This window comes from Neofelis nebulosa, chromosome 8, assembly GCF_028018385.1.
Source record: "Neofelis nebulosa isolate mNeoNeb1 chromosome 8, mNeoNeb1.pri, whole genome shotgun sequence".
NCBI lineage: Eukaryota > Metazoa > Chordata > Mammalia > Carnivora > Felidae > Neofelis > Neofelis nebulosa.
The window spans coordinates 90,578,333-90,592,717 of NC_080789.1; the positions used below are offsets into that span (position 1 = coordinate 90,578,333).

The 14,385-nt window shown below is 37.1% G+C and overlaps 2 protein-coding genes across 12 annotated transcripts in view; one reads left to right on the top strand and one right to left on the bottom strand.

Moving 5' to 3' along the window:
• The window catches only part of CAPZA3 (capping actin protein of muscle Z-line subunit alpha 3), a 39,180-nt gene extending 33,359 nt beyond the window's left edge, over positions 1 to 5,821 (bottom strand). The window contains exon 1 of the mRNA XM_058743542.1: positions 4,775 to 5,821. Within this exon, the coding sequence (XP_058599525.1) occupies positions 4,788 to 5,687 (900 nt within the window). The 5' untranslated portion in view covers positions 5,688 to 5,821 and the 3' untranslated portion in view covers positions 4,775 to 4,787. The remainder of the gene's footprint in view (positions 1 to 4,774) is intronic.
• A 44-nt stretch (positions 5,822 to 5,865) lies between these two features.
• Positions 5,866 to 14,385, top strand: part of PLCZ1 (phospholipase C zeta 1) — a 154,458-nt gene continuing 145,938 nt past the window's right edge. For 5 of the 11 annotated variants that reach the window (XM_058743532.1, XM_058743533.1, XM_058743530.1 and 2 more), the window contains exons 1-3: positions 5,867 to 5,967; positions 6,453 to 6,608; positions 7,636 to 7,759. In XM_058743532.1, the coding sequence (XP_058599515.1) occupies positions 6,598 to 6,608; positions 7,636 to 7,759 (135 nt within the window). In that variant the 5' untranslated portion in view covers positions 5,867 to 5,967; positions 6,453 to 6,597. Of the gene's footprint in view, positions 5,968 to 6,452; positions 6,609 to 7,635; positions 7,760 to 10,722; positions 10,860 to 14,385 lie in introns of those variants that run through there. The other 6 variants (XM_058743539.1, XM_058743540.1, XR_009265877.1 and 3 more) reach the window with 5 other exon arrangements.

A 14,385-nucleotide genomic window follows, 5' to 3' on the forward strand; every position in this document is an offset into this window, starting at 1 on the left:
GGTAAAGAGACTGCGTCATTTACTAAATGAGGGACTGATGAGGAAGCAGAGCTTAAGTAGAGTAGAAAAATTTGAAACACATCATGAAGAAGGCTATTGGGGTCAATCAATAGAAAAGACTAAATTGACTGCTAATCAGGAGAGACTAGTGACTGATGTGGAATTGAGATAGATTTCACTAGAATATAGGAAGCAGTAGACAGAGAACCCATTCTTTAACAATAGTACCATATACTAAGAAGCTCCTGAAATTATTCAAGCAAAAGGGTGAGAATCTAAGAGATGTGTCCTGGTGAGGAGATTGAGGAGAAGGTGAGATAAATAAACAACTGGTTGAGTGACTGTGACCTGAAAGTACTTTTCATATTGATTTACTAAAATGTAATCAGTTATGTGAACTTCATAAATATGCAGAGTCTAGTAGGAACTCTATTTGATTATTGGAGACCTTATTGATAAGTAGAAAGGAGTAGTTGGGGTTTGTATACTGTGATCAAAATTCCAACAGAAAAGGGAAGCTGAAGCCTGCTTTAGCCTCAAGGCAATCCTGAGGCTAGGGCATGTCCTCAGAACATCAGGGACTCGGTCTAGTGGGTGGGTTAAAGGATCTATGCTCCTCCTGAATCTCTGCTTGAGTAGAATATGATATAGCCATTGGGCTAGCCCTCTGGACCAGCCCCGCCAAGAGGAAGGGTACAGAAATCTTTGACAGAGGATTATGTAAAATTGAAAGAAAAATATGACTTTTAAAGAACTTGATTTTCTTAAACTTGTTGGAGAAGAAATCTCTGTCCATTTGGAGTGGGAAAAGAGCAAAAGTTTTTCATCAGAGCAGTAGGTAGCCAATTGCAGCTTCAGAATGCAATCAAATGAAGGGTCACAACATCAGCTGGGGGGAATCTGCAAAGGAATAAATAGTTCCTAAAAGGACAGCAGGTATTGATGGTTTACAAAATCTTAAGGTCAACTAAACCTAGCATGTTTCATACCTTTGTTACCCTTATTCATTTGTTCACTCATTCACTCATTACCTATCAAATGACAGACAGTAATGGACTAGATCCTTAAATAGACAAGGTTCCAGTCTGATGGAGCTTACATTCCAGTTGGGAATGGGATGGGGAGGAGAGAACACTGGAATATAAAAAATAATACATTGAAAAAAAAAACAGTACAATGAGTCCTCAGGATCTGAAGCATTTTTTGTATATGTGTGTATATGCTTGGGTATGTGTGTATATATGTATATTGCTAGAGTAGGTTTAAGTGTAGTTGTGTGTGTGTATGTGTGTGTTTGTGTCTATGATAAAGATACAGAAAGGATTAGTTGTAGATTTTTCTGGCTATTCTAGATCCAAACAAAGAAAATAACTACCAAATAAAATCAGTGTGGGAATGATTTTGGTATAATATGGCATAAGTTAGTGAACACCTTTTTCTTTGTTTATATTCTTTTAAAGTTTGTTGCCTATCAGAGAAAACATTTGATATTTAATATTTCCAAGATTACTGTGGCGAGCTAGACATTCTCTTATGTTATTGATGGGATTATAAATTGTTAAGTGTTTCTGGAAAGCAATTTGGCAATATATATTAAAATCATGAATATGTTCTTATGTTTTCAATATGCAATTTTAGGGACTTTATCTTATGGGAAATAATCCACCATGTGGGCAAAGCTTTATGCATAGAGATACTCACTATAACCCAATTAATAACAGAAATAAAATGCCAAATATTTAAATTATGTATGAATAGAGAAGTAGTTGTCTTGTAGTAGGTGCATGAACTGTATGAATATCATGTAAATAATTAAAATTATGTGCTCAAGGAATTTTAATGACATGGGACCATATTTATGATATAGAAGGCTATGTAAAAAGAACAGGATAAAAATTTTTATATGTTGTAATTCTTAATATGTAAAACAATTCCATAAAATTGGATGGGAGGAAATAGGCCAAAATGCTTTATACCTGAAGCATTTTCTATGATTTGTACATGTGACTTTTTATATGCAGAAATACCAATAAATATTATTTTAAAAACCCCACATTTCAGTGGGAATTAAATGCTCCTGTGATTGTTCTATAAACCAGTAAGTCCTATTATGGAATGTTCTGGCAAATCAGCACTTACATATATAAAACCATAATATCCATTCAAATTTTTGTTAAATAATCTGTCAGTTGGGTATGTTTTAGTGCAATGAAGCAATTGTCTTGGCTGCTTTTCTTTAGAAAAGCTTTTCTTAACTTTTTTTTTATTTATTATTTATTTTTTTTAACATTTTATTTATTTTTGAGACAGAGAGAGACAGAGCATGAACGGGGGAGGGGCAGAGAGAGAGGGAGACACAGAATCGGAAGCAGGCTCCAGGCTCTGAGCTGTCAGCACAGAGCCCGACGTGGGGCTCGAACTCAGGGACCGCGAGATCGTGACCTGAGCTGAAGTCCGACGCTTAACCGACTGAGCCACCCAGGCACCCCATCTTTTCTTAACTTTTTAACATAACCGATTAAGGCCTGTCCTTGGTCTGTGCATAGCAAATCTGATGAAGTAGTAGACATGGCTTTCATTTGCAAATAGTTTTACAAGAAGTGATTTTAATTGAGTAAATAGAAAGCGTAAGCTTGGATTTATGATTGGACCAATATTTCTTAAAATGTAGTGCTGGGTAGGGGCGCCTGGGTGGCTTGGTCGGTTGAGTGTCTGACTTCGGCTCAGGTCATGATCTCACAGTCCGTGAGTTCGAGCCCCGAGTCGTGCTCTGTGCTGACAGCTCAGAGCCTGGAGCCTGTTTCAGATTCTGTGTCTCCCTCTCTCTGACCCTCCCCCGTTCATGCTCTGTCTCTCTCTGTCTCAAAAATAAATAAACGTTAAAAAAAAAATTAAAAAAAAATGTAGTGCTGGGATCCCTTGCAACAGAGTCATCTCTGAAAATTGTTTAAAATGTAGATTTCTTAGCCTAGTAAATCAAATCTGAGGATGGATACTGGGAAGATGTATTTTTTTTTAATTTTTAAAAAAATGTTTATTTATTTTTGAGAGAGAGAGAGAGACATAGTGTAAGCAGGGGAGGGGCAGAGAGAGAGAGGGAGACACAGAATCTGAAGCGGGCTCTAGGCACTGAGCTGTCAGCTCAGAGCCCAGCGCAGTGCTCAAACCCAGGAACTGTGAGATCATGACCTGAGCCGAAGTCGGAGGCTCAACTGACTGAGCCACCCAGGCGTCCCTGGGAAGTTGTATTTTTAAAGATATGCCCTAAGTAATTCTCCTGAGATTCTCTAAGAACCACCAGTTAAGGTAGAAATGTTTGAGATTTAGAAATTCTAACCTTGTCTGCTCCAATGCTTCTTATGTAGAATGAGATCTTTTCTCAACAGCTTGGATCCAAAATACAGAGAATTTGGCCTAGCAGTAAGTCAGAATTAGGGGATGGGGTCTCTCTACTGTTCTGTTGCAATCTTATTAGAGAGCTTTAGATTTGGAATTCTTTGAGACCATAAGCAAGTGGTCAGTCACCTTGCTGGGAATAGTAATAGGGTGACTGAATAGGTAATTTGTGGTCCGGATCCTATGAAAGTGTCCCTTGGATGAAATGCTTGCCTAAATCATTAGAGTTTACAGCTCTTAATGAAACAGGCCTCCAGGGAGAGTGGTCATACCCTAGAGGATAAGAGCAGAGCCAGACACACCTGTCACTTACTATGTGCCAGGATGAATTAAACAACTCAAAATCTTAGATTCTTCTCTCATAAAATGGAATTACTAATAGTGCCAGGTGAATCATGAAAAGTTGTGTGCCAGTCGTTGAGCATAGGGCCTGGCATGAAGTAAGCACTTATAAATGCCTACAGTGATGACTTCACAAGAATTCAACTATGTAAGCTTGAGAGGTCAGGCTTTTCCAGTAGATTTTTTCCTAAGTTTTCTAGCTTTTCCAGTTGATTTTTCAAAGACCATCTTAGTTATCAGAAAAGCCTGGGGATTTGGGGCACCTGGGTAACTCAGTCGGTTAAGCATCCGACTTCAGCTCAGGTCATGATCTCTTAGTCCATGAGTCTGAGTCCCACGTTGGGCTCTGTGCTGACAGCACAGATCCTGGAGTCTGCCTCGGATTATGTGTTTCCCTCTCTCTCTGCCCCTCCCCCATTCATGCTCTGTCTGTCTCTCTTTAAAAAATAAATAAACATTAAAAAAGAAAAGAAAAGCCTGGGGATTTGAATAATCCCAATTCTTGGAGGGCAGGGGCTCTAAGGTTACCTCTAGTTCTTCAACTGAGGTAGATTTTTGATATCTGTTGTTTTCATGGAATATCCAATACTTATGTCACTTACTGAAATCCGCTGTGTGGGTTGGGTATGACTGAACGGAATTATGTAAATTATCACTTGCAGAGTGAATTTTCTTTGTATACATTCTCTAGTTACTAAGAAAATCAAAGGTCATTTCCAAACACACACACACACACAATACACACAGCCTTAACCCTGGCCACCTTTGTAATACTTCTGGGTGCCACATTGTTTCAAGCTGTTTTAGGTTCAAATAGGCATCTCTGGCTTTATGATGGTTGCTACCATGAAGCACACTTACATCACCCTTTTCTTGCCTTATTGGTTAATATTCCCTGAGTAAAAGTATTTGTTACACTTTTCCTTAATTTAAACTTGCATTTGTCAAGTGATAGGCATCTCTAGTGGCTTCTCAACTTTAGGAAAATACCAACACCCCTCCCGGAAATACCACTAAATCAGGCTGAGACAATTACCAGGAGCAATCCTTTAGATTATCCAGTTGCATAACACACTTCTTGAATAAATGACATAACCTAATTTAGGATACATCACCAAATTCAAGTCAGAGAGTATCCTTTGCCAGTCAATAAGAGTGCGGGTCACTGGAAGATCTCTTCGTAGAATTTTTCTCAGGGCTTCGTTCGATAACTCCTGTAATTCTTCTAAGACTGCAACTTGAAATATATTCTCTTGCTCTTCCACAAGCCTCGCAAAACTTAAAGCCAGTTGAGCTTGGTTGACTATTTCCAAGCTTTCTTTCAGGTCCTTGGAGATTTCAATATGAAGGTTGACAGCCTTGAAGAAGTGAGCTTGCACAAAAATTCTTCCTGTTACTTGGGTTAGAAATGGATTGATTTGGAAAATCCATTTAGATTTCCAAAGGCCATTCCAGCAGTCTCTTGTTTCATAGCTGTGGTCCTCAATGCACGCTATCAAGAACTCCTTATTTTTCACGGTTTTTCTCAGCACGTTGCAATTTCCTTTTGGGTAGTGATCACTCACGTACAGTTTTAAGGCACACAGAACAACATTTCTCAGGTATTCTGTCTCATTCCGAATGATACCGTGACTTTGGATGTCTTTTAACTGGTTTTGAAGCAGGTCGAATTTGAAAGAAAGTTTGCTTTGATAGTCAAAAAATCGGTAGTCACCCATTACGTTGTGGTGAGACAAGAGTACTGGATTTCCATCGATAGAGAGTGGTACACAATATTTCTGGCAGTGTTGGTGGCCTGCACACTCACCTTGATGGTGCATAAGTTTTTCATCACGGATAAGCAGACAGAGATCATCAAAGGCATTTACAAATTCCCCTGGAGGAGCCTGTATCAACAGTCTGCGAATTACTCTTTCTTTCTCTTTCCTACTCAGAACGCTAAGTGACATGTTTGGTTGCAGCAGAAGCAAAGCTTCTGAAATAAAGAGTGTTCAAAGGATGAGAAAACATTCCATGAGACACCTTTCCCATCAAGGTGTTAAACATTCAAGTTTAAGATTACTATGGCTAATCATGAAAACAGGTTGTCTTGCAAGCTGAGTCTCCTGATGAAGTCATAAAGAACCTTTCTCTATGAAGTGTGGAATCTTTGATGATGTCACCATGGGTGTTCAGGCCAAAAGAAAAACATGACGGTCACTTGACAGCGTGGTACCCAGCCATTCAGCTGTATGTATTTTGAAGATTTTAAAAACTTAGCCTCCCAAACAGCCTCTTCAACAGTGGTGTGTCTCTGTGTGCATTCTATGTTGTCAGGAATCCACAGAAGCAGCCTAGAGTTTCTAGAGAGGGTTTGGCAGCCCTTTGCACCTTTGGGGACCACAGTGGCATTTATTTATCCTCAGGCCCTCAGAATATTCTCCCCAAACCCACTGGAAGCACATTATGCCCAAAAGTTTCAGGGGGGTTCAACAAAAGAGTAAAAATAAAACAAGATATGATGGCAGTTGACAGAAAAATGCCAAACAGCAGAGGATACTGCATTATAAACATTGAGGGTTTGAAGATTGTTAAAATGTAAGCAAGAAGCCAGAAACTTTCAAGGCAGTGAAACGCAGGGACCACATCTGGCATGTGGATTCTATGGGATTTAATTGTGAGCTATCTCCAAAGAACAAAGGCGCAAACCACTCTATTTTCTGCTTTCTCTCTAGAAAAGGGTCAGAGGCAACAGCTGATGAATATCAAGAAATTCCTTTACTACAAAAGGGCAGAGTTGACTATATTTGAAACCTGTGACAACATGTAATGGGGAGAGACTACTAAGCAAGGAGAAGCATAACAACAGGTCATGAAAATATGGAGAACAAATATCCATTCAGAAGTCCTTTCTGTTCCTCTTTTCTCTTCCTTTTAATTAATCTCCTTTACTTGATTCTCCTCTTTCTTCTTGAAGAGTCTGGAAGTTAAGCCTCTCTCATTTAAGTATAAACCTCTTCCTTCCATCCGTCCTAAGCTTTTCTGCATTTCCCTTACTTGCTGTCTTTTTCTTATGAGAACATGAGCTTTGCCATATTAAGTCATAGCCTTTATATGTGAGGGCTTTTCATTAGTTTTAGCAGTCTGAAACTGAGTGGAATTTTGAACAATTTTCACAAGTACGTTTCATGATATTATAAGTTGTCATATTAATTCCCAACTTCAGTTTTTCCAATTGAAGTGTCCTGATTTTTTTGTAGTTTGTCTGTGTACAATAAGTAAGCTTGATTATTTTAATTTTCTATTCATACCAAATATACTCAGCATGGCATTTTTAACCCTTTCTGGTGTTACTTAAAATGTTGCCTTTTTTTGGCACGTGTAGCTGGACATCTGGCTAATGTCATGGTAATAATAATTATATCAAACATGGTAACTATTTATTGAACACTCAGTAGCAGAAACTGTGTTCAGTAATATATTCAGAACTTATGCCCTCACTTTCCCTAAATATTAATTTGCTCACCTTTCAGATGAGGAAAGTGAACTTGAGAGAGGTCAAGTGACAGGGAGATCTTGAAGCCCAGCTGTCCCCCAAGTCCATGTCTCAGGAAATAGACTGTATTTCCCAAATAATAACTTGATTCCTCAAATGTTTATTTTTATTCTTTTCCTGTAATTTTTATTGTGTTATGTATGCCCTCTCATACCATCACTACAGAATAGTACCTACTTAATTTTGTTTTAACCATAATTTATCATATAACTATTTTGTCACTTAAGCAAAAGATAGACTATCCCTTAAAAATAAAAATAAAAAGGTTAAATTGAAAAGAAATCAAATATTTCCTTAGGCATTTTAAGTACTTAATGATTTTCTGTGAGAATTTCCTTAACTTCTTTTTTTGTGCTTCATACATGGTTTTTGTCGATGATTCGGGATGAATTTAGAGGTGGAAAAATTAACCTAGAAAAAACTCACAAATTACTTGAAAAATTAGATATTCAGTGCAATTATGTTCATGTGAAATCTATTTTTAAGGTGAGATAATATCCACCCCTTGTCTGCCCCACCCTATGAAGGACTTAATCCAATATAGGGGAAATGTCAATAGCTACTTGGATGCTTTCTACAGAAAATACATATGAAAAATTAGTCTCTTGAGAATTAAAGCAATTAATTATGCTAAATATATTTACAATCAAGAAGGAGAGAATTTAGGTAGGAGATAAAATAAGTTAATGGTAAAATTTGAAATAATACCAGATTATTAATTTAGCATAATTAGCTGAAGATACAAGAATGTTCATGTAAGATTAGGATCGGTCATATGATTAGATCAAAATCACATAAATGAAGAAATGGTAAATGGATTAGATGTTAGTGATTTATAGAAGGAAAAAGAAATCTTGAGAAAAATGGTATTTTACTCACTTCAAAGTAGAAAATCATGCCAGAAGTTTTCTTTGTTTGAAGAACTAGTGGGGATGGAAACTGGATCAATTTTTTCACTAAATGACAGAGGGAAAGATCATCAATAAGTAAGAAAAATCCAAGCATTCAGCTGAGTTTTGTGCTAGGAAATGGAAAATTTCTTGGCAAATCAAGTAAAAATACTGGATTGGCTAATTAAGTTAAGAAGATGGACATCCTGAATATGATACTGTTTTCTGAAAGTGACTACCCAGATAACAGTCTGTGAAATTCTTACCATTAATACAAACTGGGAAACCTGTGTTACCTGCCTGTAAGCTAACCAGTTAGCCTGATATAATTTCATGGATGACGGCTGAGGCAGGCTTTTGGTTCAGAGAAAATAGCCTTGTTACAAAAATAGCCATTGCAAGGGTATCAGCATTTTGGTGCTATTTCTCCAAGTCTCAATTCCCAAAGCATGATGTGAAGAGGGCCAACTGACAGAGGCACATGCCCTGGGTTGTCTTATCAGAGAGGGACCTCAAGTTTAAGGAACCCAAATCTTTTATTACAGGAAGTAAGCCTGTCTGATCTTTGCCCTGGAGGGTGCCCTTATCATTATTATCATGCACAGTAAACAAACCTGCTTTTTCCCCTCGAGGGAGATATTATCTTTTCATCATGCAAACATCCTTGAAAAGCTAGTTCTGAAGTAAGTGTTGGTGCCTCTGCTGGAAAACCTGCAGAGACACAGGAAACCATGGAGCAGCCCTATCAAGTACTTCTCTTAACAAGATTTAGCCCCCATGTTTACAAATCACAAAGAGGAGGTTAAAAAAAAAAAAAAAAAAAGCTGCACTTCTCAAGAGACTGCAGTAAAAGACAAAAGTTTCAGATTGTTTTTTATGAATGCAAGTAGTCCATGCTGCCATAAGCTATCAGAATTTTAAGCAATTCATGTCTAATACTATACCTGAAGAACACAAGGTTTGTGAAAGATCTTCACAAGTAGAACTTCCCCCCAGTGGTATCACTCAATGGGAGAACCAAATATGTACTTTTTTGGTTTAATAAAATTCACGTTCAACACAACAGAGAGGTAATATATTAAATCTGTATCAAATGTGAAATGTGATCAATCTTATTCAGTGATTATCAGGTTGCTTTGCATTACCTGCAAAATGAAGATATGTGTCTGAGATGTACTTGAGTAAAGTGCATGCCCTATTAAAAAGTGCTATGTAAAATGTGCAACAGTTCTAACAGGTAAAGAAATAGGTCATTAATTGATATTAACAATTATTTAGACGTGAGAGGGTGAAGGTCTAGTTTGTTTAGCAAAACCTTTCTGGAATGGCTATGAAAATAATTTTTATAATTGAGGGACAGAGATTGCTTAGAATTCTTTAAAAACCTCTTTAAAATGGCCTCAAATAATTTAAGCATAAATTGCATATAAACAAGGCTGATGATCATGACAAGAAATTGTTATCAAAATAATTCCCCTAGGCCCTTGAATAGATGATACTTTGTTGCCTTTGGCTACATTGCCATATATGCATTAAGAAATTAATTAAATAGAATGCTAGGGAAGGTGTATTGGCTAATGAAATTTTCTGGATAGCTAAAAATTAAGCTTCTTAAACATTGGACTGTTTTGCTTCAACTTTTGTTGTTTATCTTTCCAAAATTCACGGTACACCTTGTAGCCAGAGTAAATGCAATGAATCTTAAAGAATCTTATTTTGGTGACCAAAATCTTCCAGCTTCTCAGGGCTATTGTTATTGGCAAGCTCAATGGGCATGGAGATTCTTCACTCCGTCAGATCTTCCCTGTTCAGTACTTGGCAAATCAGAAATTTCTTGCCAGATTGTGCTGAATAGTAAATATTATTTGTGAATGTATCTAGTATAAGGCTTGGAAAAAAGTAGGCACTTGATAAATATTATTTGAAGTATATCAATCATAATTGTTCAAAAAATATAGGAAGTTGCATTACATTTATTGATTTCTTAAGAAGCTGGCATAAATTCTGATGTGAATTTATTTTCTTATTGGGTGAATATTTACTATGAAATTTAAGTAAAGAAGGTGTACCTTTATGACCCTGGCAAAATATTCACATTTTCATTTTACAAAATCAATTCTTGAGCCATGACGTGGGGAGCAATTCTGTAAGATTTTGTTTTATCCCTTTATTAAAAAAAAACTTTATTGCTTTTACCATTGTCATTAATTTGTAGCACACAATATATTTTATAAGAAATATTCTGTGTCATTTCAATATATATTGCTAGTCTGAGATTACATTCTTGATTGTTAGTTGAGTATGAAGTAGCATCCTTCTTAATTTTAAGAATTCATATTATTATAGAACTTACCTTAAGTTTTCAAATTCTCTAAGCAGTTAACAGCCATTATTAAATCTATAGGATGTCCATGGGACTCTGTTAGAAACTGCGGATTGTAAAAAATTAATAAAGTGCTCTCTCTCTCACTCTCTCTCTCTCTCATCAGGAGGAAAAGAAATACAGAAATTACTATTTTATAAGTAGATAATAATAAATATCATAGTTAATAATTACAGGGAATCTGAGAAGACAGAGACTCAGACTTGGGCATCTATAACAGAGGCTGTGGTACAGAGAGCATTCTTATTGTCCCTCGAAGAATAAGAAGCAGTATATGTAGATAACAGTGTGAGAAGTGCTTGGCGAATAAAAGGTAACGATGTATGACTTGCATATAGGATGTATGCAAGGAAGTGATGAGGAGTGCTAGGTATGGCCAGATCACAAAAGTCCTGAGGTAGGCTACAGAGTTTGGATTTTTTTTATAGACGATGGGTAGCCATTGAACTTTTCTGAGGAGGGAAGTAGAATAGTGCAAAGTTTAGGATATATCTGGCAGTAGTGTAGAGTGGTTTGAAAGTTAGAAGGTAGAGAGAGGAGGTAAAGTATTTCTCTGCTGTGTCTGCCCTACAAATCTGCAACTTGGGTCAATTCAGCTACATATTGTTTAGTTCCACTGCAAGTTTATGATTTCCTATTTTAGTTGGTCTGCCACAATCTAAGCTTATTTTTAATCTTCTCTCAAAAATAAATAGCTCCATATCCTTTTCTCTTTTTTTAAAGAATTTTAATTATTTTTGAGAGAGAAAGTGACAGAGAGACAGAGCATGAGTGGGGAATGGGAAGAGAGAGGGAGACACAGTATCTGAAGCAGGCTCCAGGCTCTCAGCATAAAGCCTGATGCAGGGCTCCAAACTCACAAAGACTGAGATCATGACCCAAGCCAAAGTTGGACGCTTAACCAACTGAGCCACCCAGGTGCCCCCACTCCATATCATTTTCTAAAAGTTATATTCTCTCCTGTAGCAAATAAACTGAAAGACACCTTTACATTTCTTTCTCCATTTCCTCAATGATTCATTGCAATAAATTTTGCCTTCATACCTACCTTGAAAACCTCTATTTTTAAAATGGTAAATATAATGGTTAGCCTCTCTGTGCATTTTATTTATCCCTCTTTTCTTAAACTACTCCTATTCTCACTTCTATGACATCACTTTTTTTTTTTTTGAAAATTTCTGAACTTTCCTTTTCCATCTGTCCTTAATTTTCTTTCTTTTTACTTTACATATAATTCCTGAACAATCTTATTAACTTTTCTTTTTTTTCCAGTTTTATTGAGATGTAATTGACATATAACATTGTCTTAGTTTTAGGTGCAAATTTCTTTTTCTTGTTATTAGAACTTTGAAGATAACTCTTGTAGCAACTTTCAAATATGCAATATGGTATTACTAATTTAGTTACCAGGCTGTGTATTACATCAGCAGAACATGTTATTATATATCCTACATCAGTGTTAGCTATGGTCATCATGTATATTTCATCCCTAGTACTTGTTTATCTTATAACTGCAAAATTGTACCTTTTGACCACCTTTTGAGCCACCTTTTGATCAATCTGTTCTCTCTCTCTATTAGATCAGTTTGTTTAGATTCCACATATATGTGAGATCATATAGTATTTGTCTTTCTTTGTCTGACTTCACTACATAAGGGCCTCAAGCTTTGTCCATGATGTCAAAATTTATAGAATTTCTTTCTTTTCTATGGAAGAATAATATCTTATTCACATTTTCTTTATCCATCTGTTTATAGACACTTAAGTTGCTTCCATGTCTTGGCTATTGTAAATATGGCTCAAATAAACATGGAGGTACAGATACCTTTTCAAAATAGTGATTTTGTTTCCTTTCACTAAATATCAGGAAATGGAATTGTATGATATGGTAGTTCTATTTTTAATTTTTTGAGTAATCTTCATATTGTTTATAACCCTTATTTGAATTCTTTATTAGGTAAATTGCTTATCTCTGTTTCATTAAGATCTGTTCCTGGGGTTTTATCTTGCTCTTTTATTTGGAACATATTCCTCTATTTCTTCATTTTCTTTTACTGTCTGTGTTAGTTTCTGTGCATTAGATAGAACAGCCACCTCCACCAGTTTTGAAGGAGTGGCCTTGTTTAGAAGAAGAACCTTATTGTTCATCCCAGACTTAGCTTTTGTTTGTCTCTCAACCTTTGCAATTGTCCAAGCAGCCTGCTTTATTCTTAGTGGCTCTCAGTCACTGAGGGAGTGCCAAGACCCATTAGTGTTCCTAAAGGGAGGATCCCAGTCAGCACCTAGATGTGGGCTGATTAGATCCCTCAGGCAGTAGCTTATAAAGTATACAAATAGACCTCTTTCAGGGAAAGACTGGAAGCAAATGTCTCTGTCATCTCCCTCTGCACCAAGCTCCTGAGGGACAACTAGACAAGGATTTTCTCTTTGTTTACCACAATTCTGCTGAACCTGTGAGCACAAACCTCTGAGTGGCAGCTGTAAAAGCTGGAGTGCCAGATATATACACACACGTGTTTCAGGGAGATATTAGTGATCTGGAGGGAGATAGAGGGAAAGCAGAAAGATGGTACCTACTGGCTTCCCTGATCTCTGGGGGAGACTGTAGGGCCCCAATACCTGTGTTAGATTAGAAGCATGACTCTCAGGCTATGGCTTTTAAGGTGACCAAGTAGGCCTCTTTCAAGGAAAAACTACATGTTAGTCTATACCTCCGTGCTAAGCCCTGGCGGGGACTAGCCACCAAGAGTCCTTGTGAGCTGTTAAGAACTCTTTACTATAGTTTCGTGGATCTTGTGGACACAAGCCCCAGTTGGCCTTCAGAACTAGGTATTTGTAGGACTTATCTCTCAGGTGGAAGTCTTAAAATTTGGGGCATTACAAGTTAGATCCAAACCCTTCACTCCTCAGGGAGAGCTGAGTGTTGTGTGTTCACTCTCAATTATATGTCATCCTGTTGGGGGTGATGTTTGTGGAGAGATTGTGTCTCAGCCTCTCCAACCCATTTTGATATAGAATTTTTTCTCATTTGCTCAATATATAGGCAAGTTAGTTCACTCAGCTAGTTTCCAGGTATCTTTCAGAGGGAATTGTCCCATATATAGCTGTATATTTGGTATGTCTTTGGAAGGAGGTGAGTTCTGGACTTTCCTATGTCACCACCTTGTTGACTTTCAATGGCTTCCATTACTACTTTATAACGGGAACAAAGCACAAATTTTCTATCCTGAACCACAAAACCATATACACGCTACTATTTGTTCATTGCCTACCATATTCTAGGCCCTGTGTTAGGTTTTTGCATGCACTATTTTAACAAACATCCGAGGAAGTCGTTACTAGCCTCTTTTTACACATTAAGATATTGAGGTGAGGAATGTTGATGTGGTTTATATCATATTACTGTGGAGATTCATATCTGGATCTGTCTGCCTGCAAAATCCTTATTTTTTTTCCAGTAATACATTAGTCCCCACTTCCCATCCCAATCGTCTACTAGTTGTCTTGGCTTAGATGAAGATACTTCAAATTTAGTATGTTTAAGTAATCATCTTTCCCTTCAAAACTGTCGTCTTCTCTTTTCTTGGTGATGGAAGCACCATTCTTTCAGTTATCCAAGCCAGAAACCTGGGAGATTCCGGGACTCTTCCTTTTACCTTACCTCCACATCCAATTTTCAAATCTTTTAAGGTGTATTTTATTTCTACACAAAGTCAATTGGTCTCCAACTATTTGCTACTCAAGGTGTGCTCCTCAGACTAGCATTTCTGGCATCCCTTGGGAGCTTGTTAGAAATGTAGCATCAGATGTACTGAAGCTGACTGTGCATTTTAACAAGT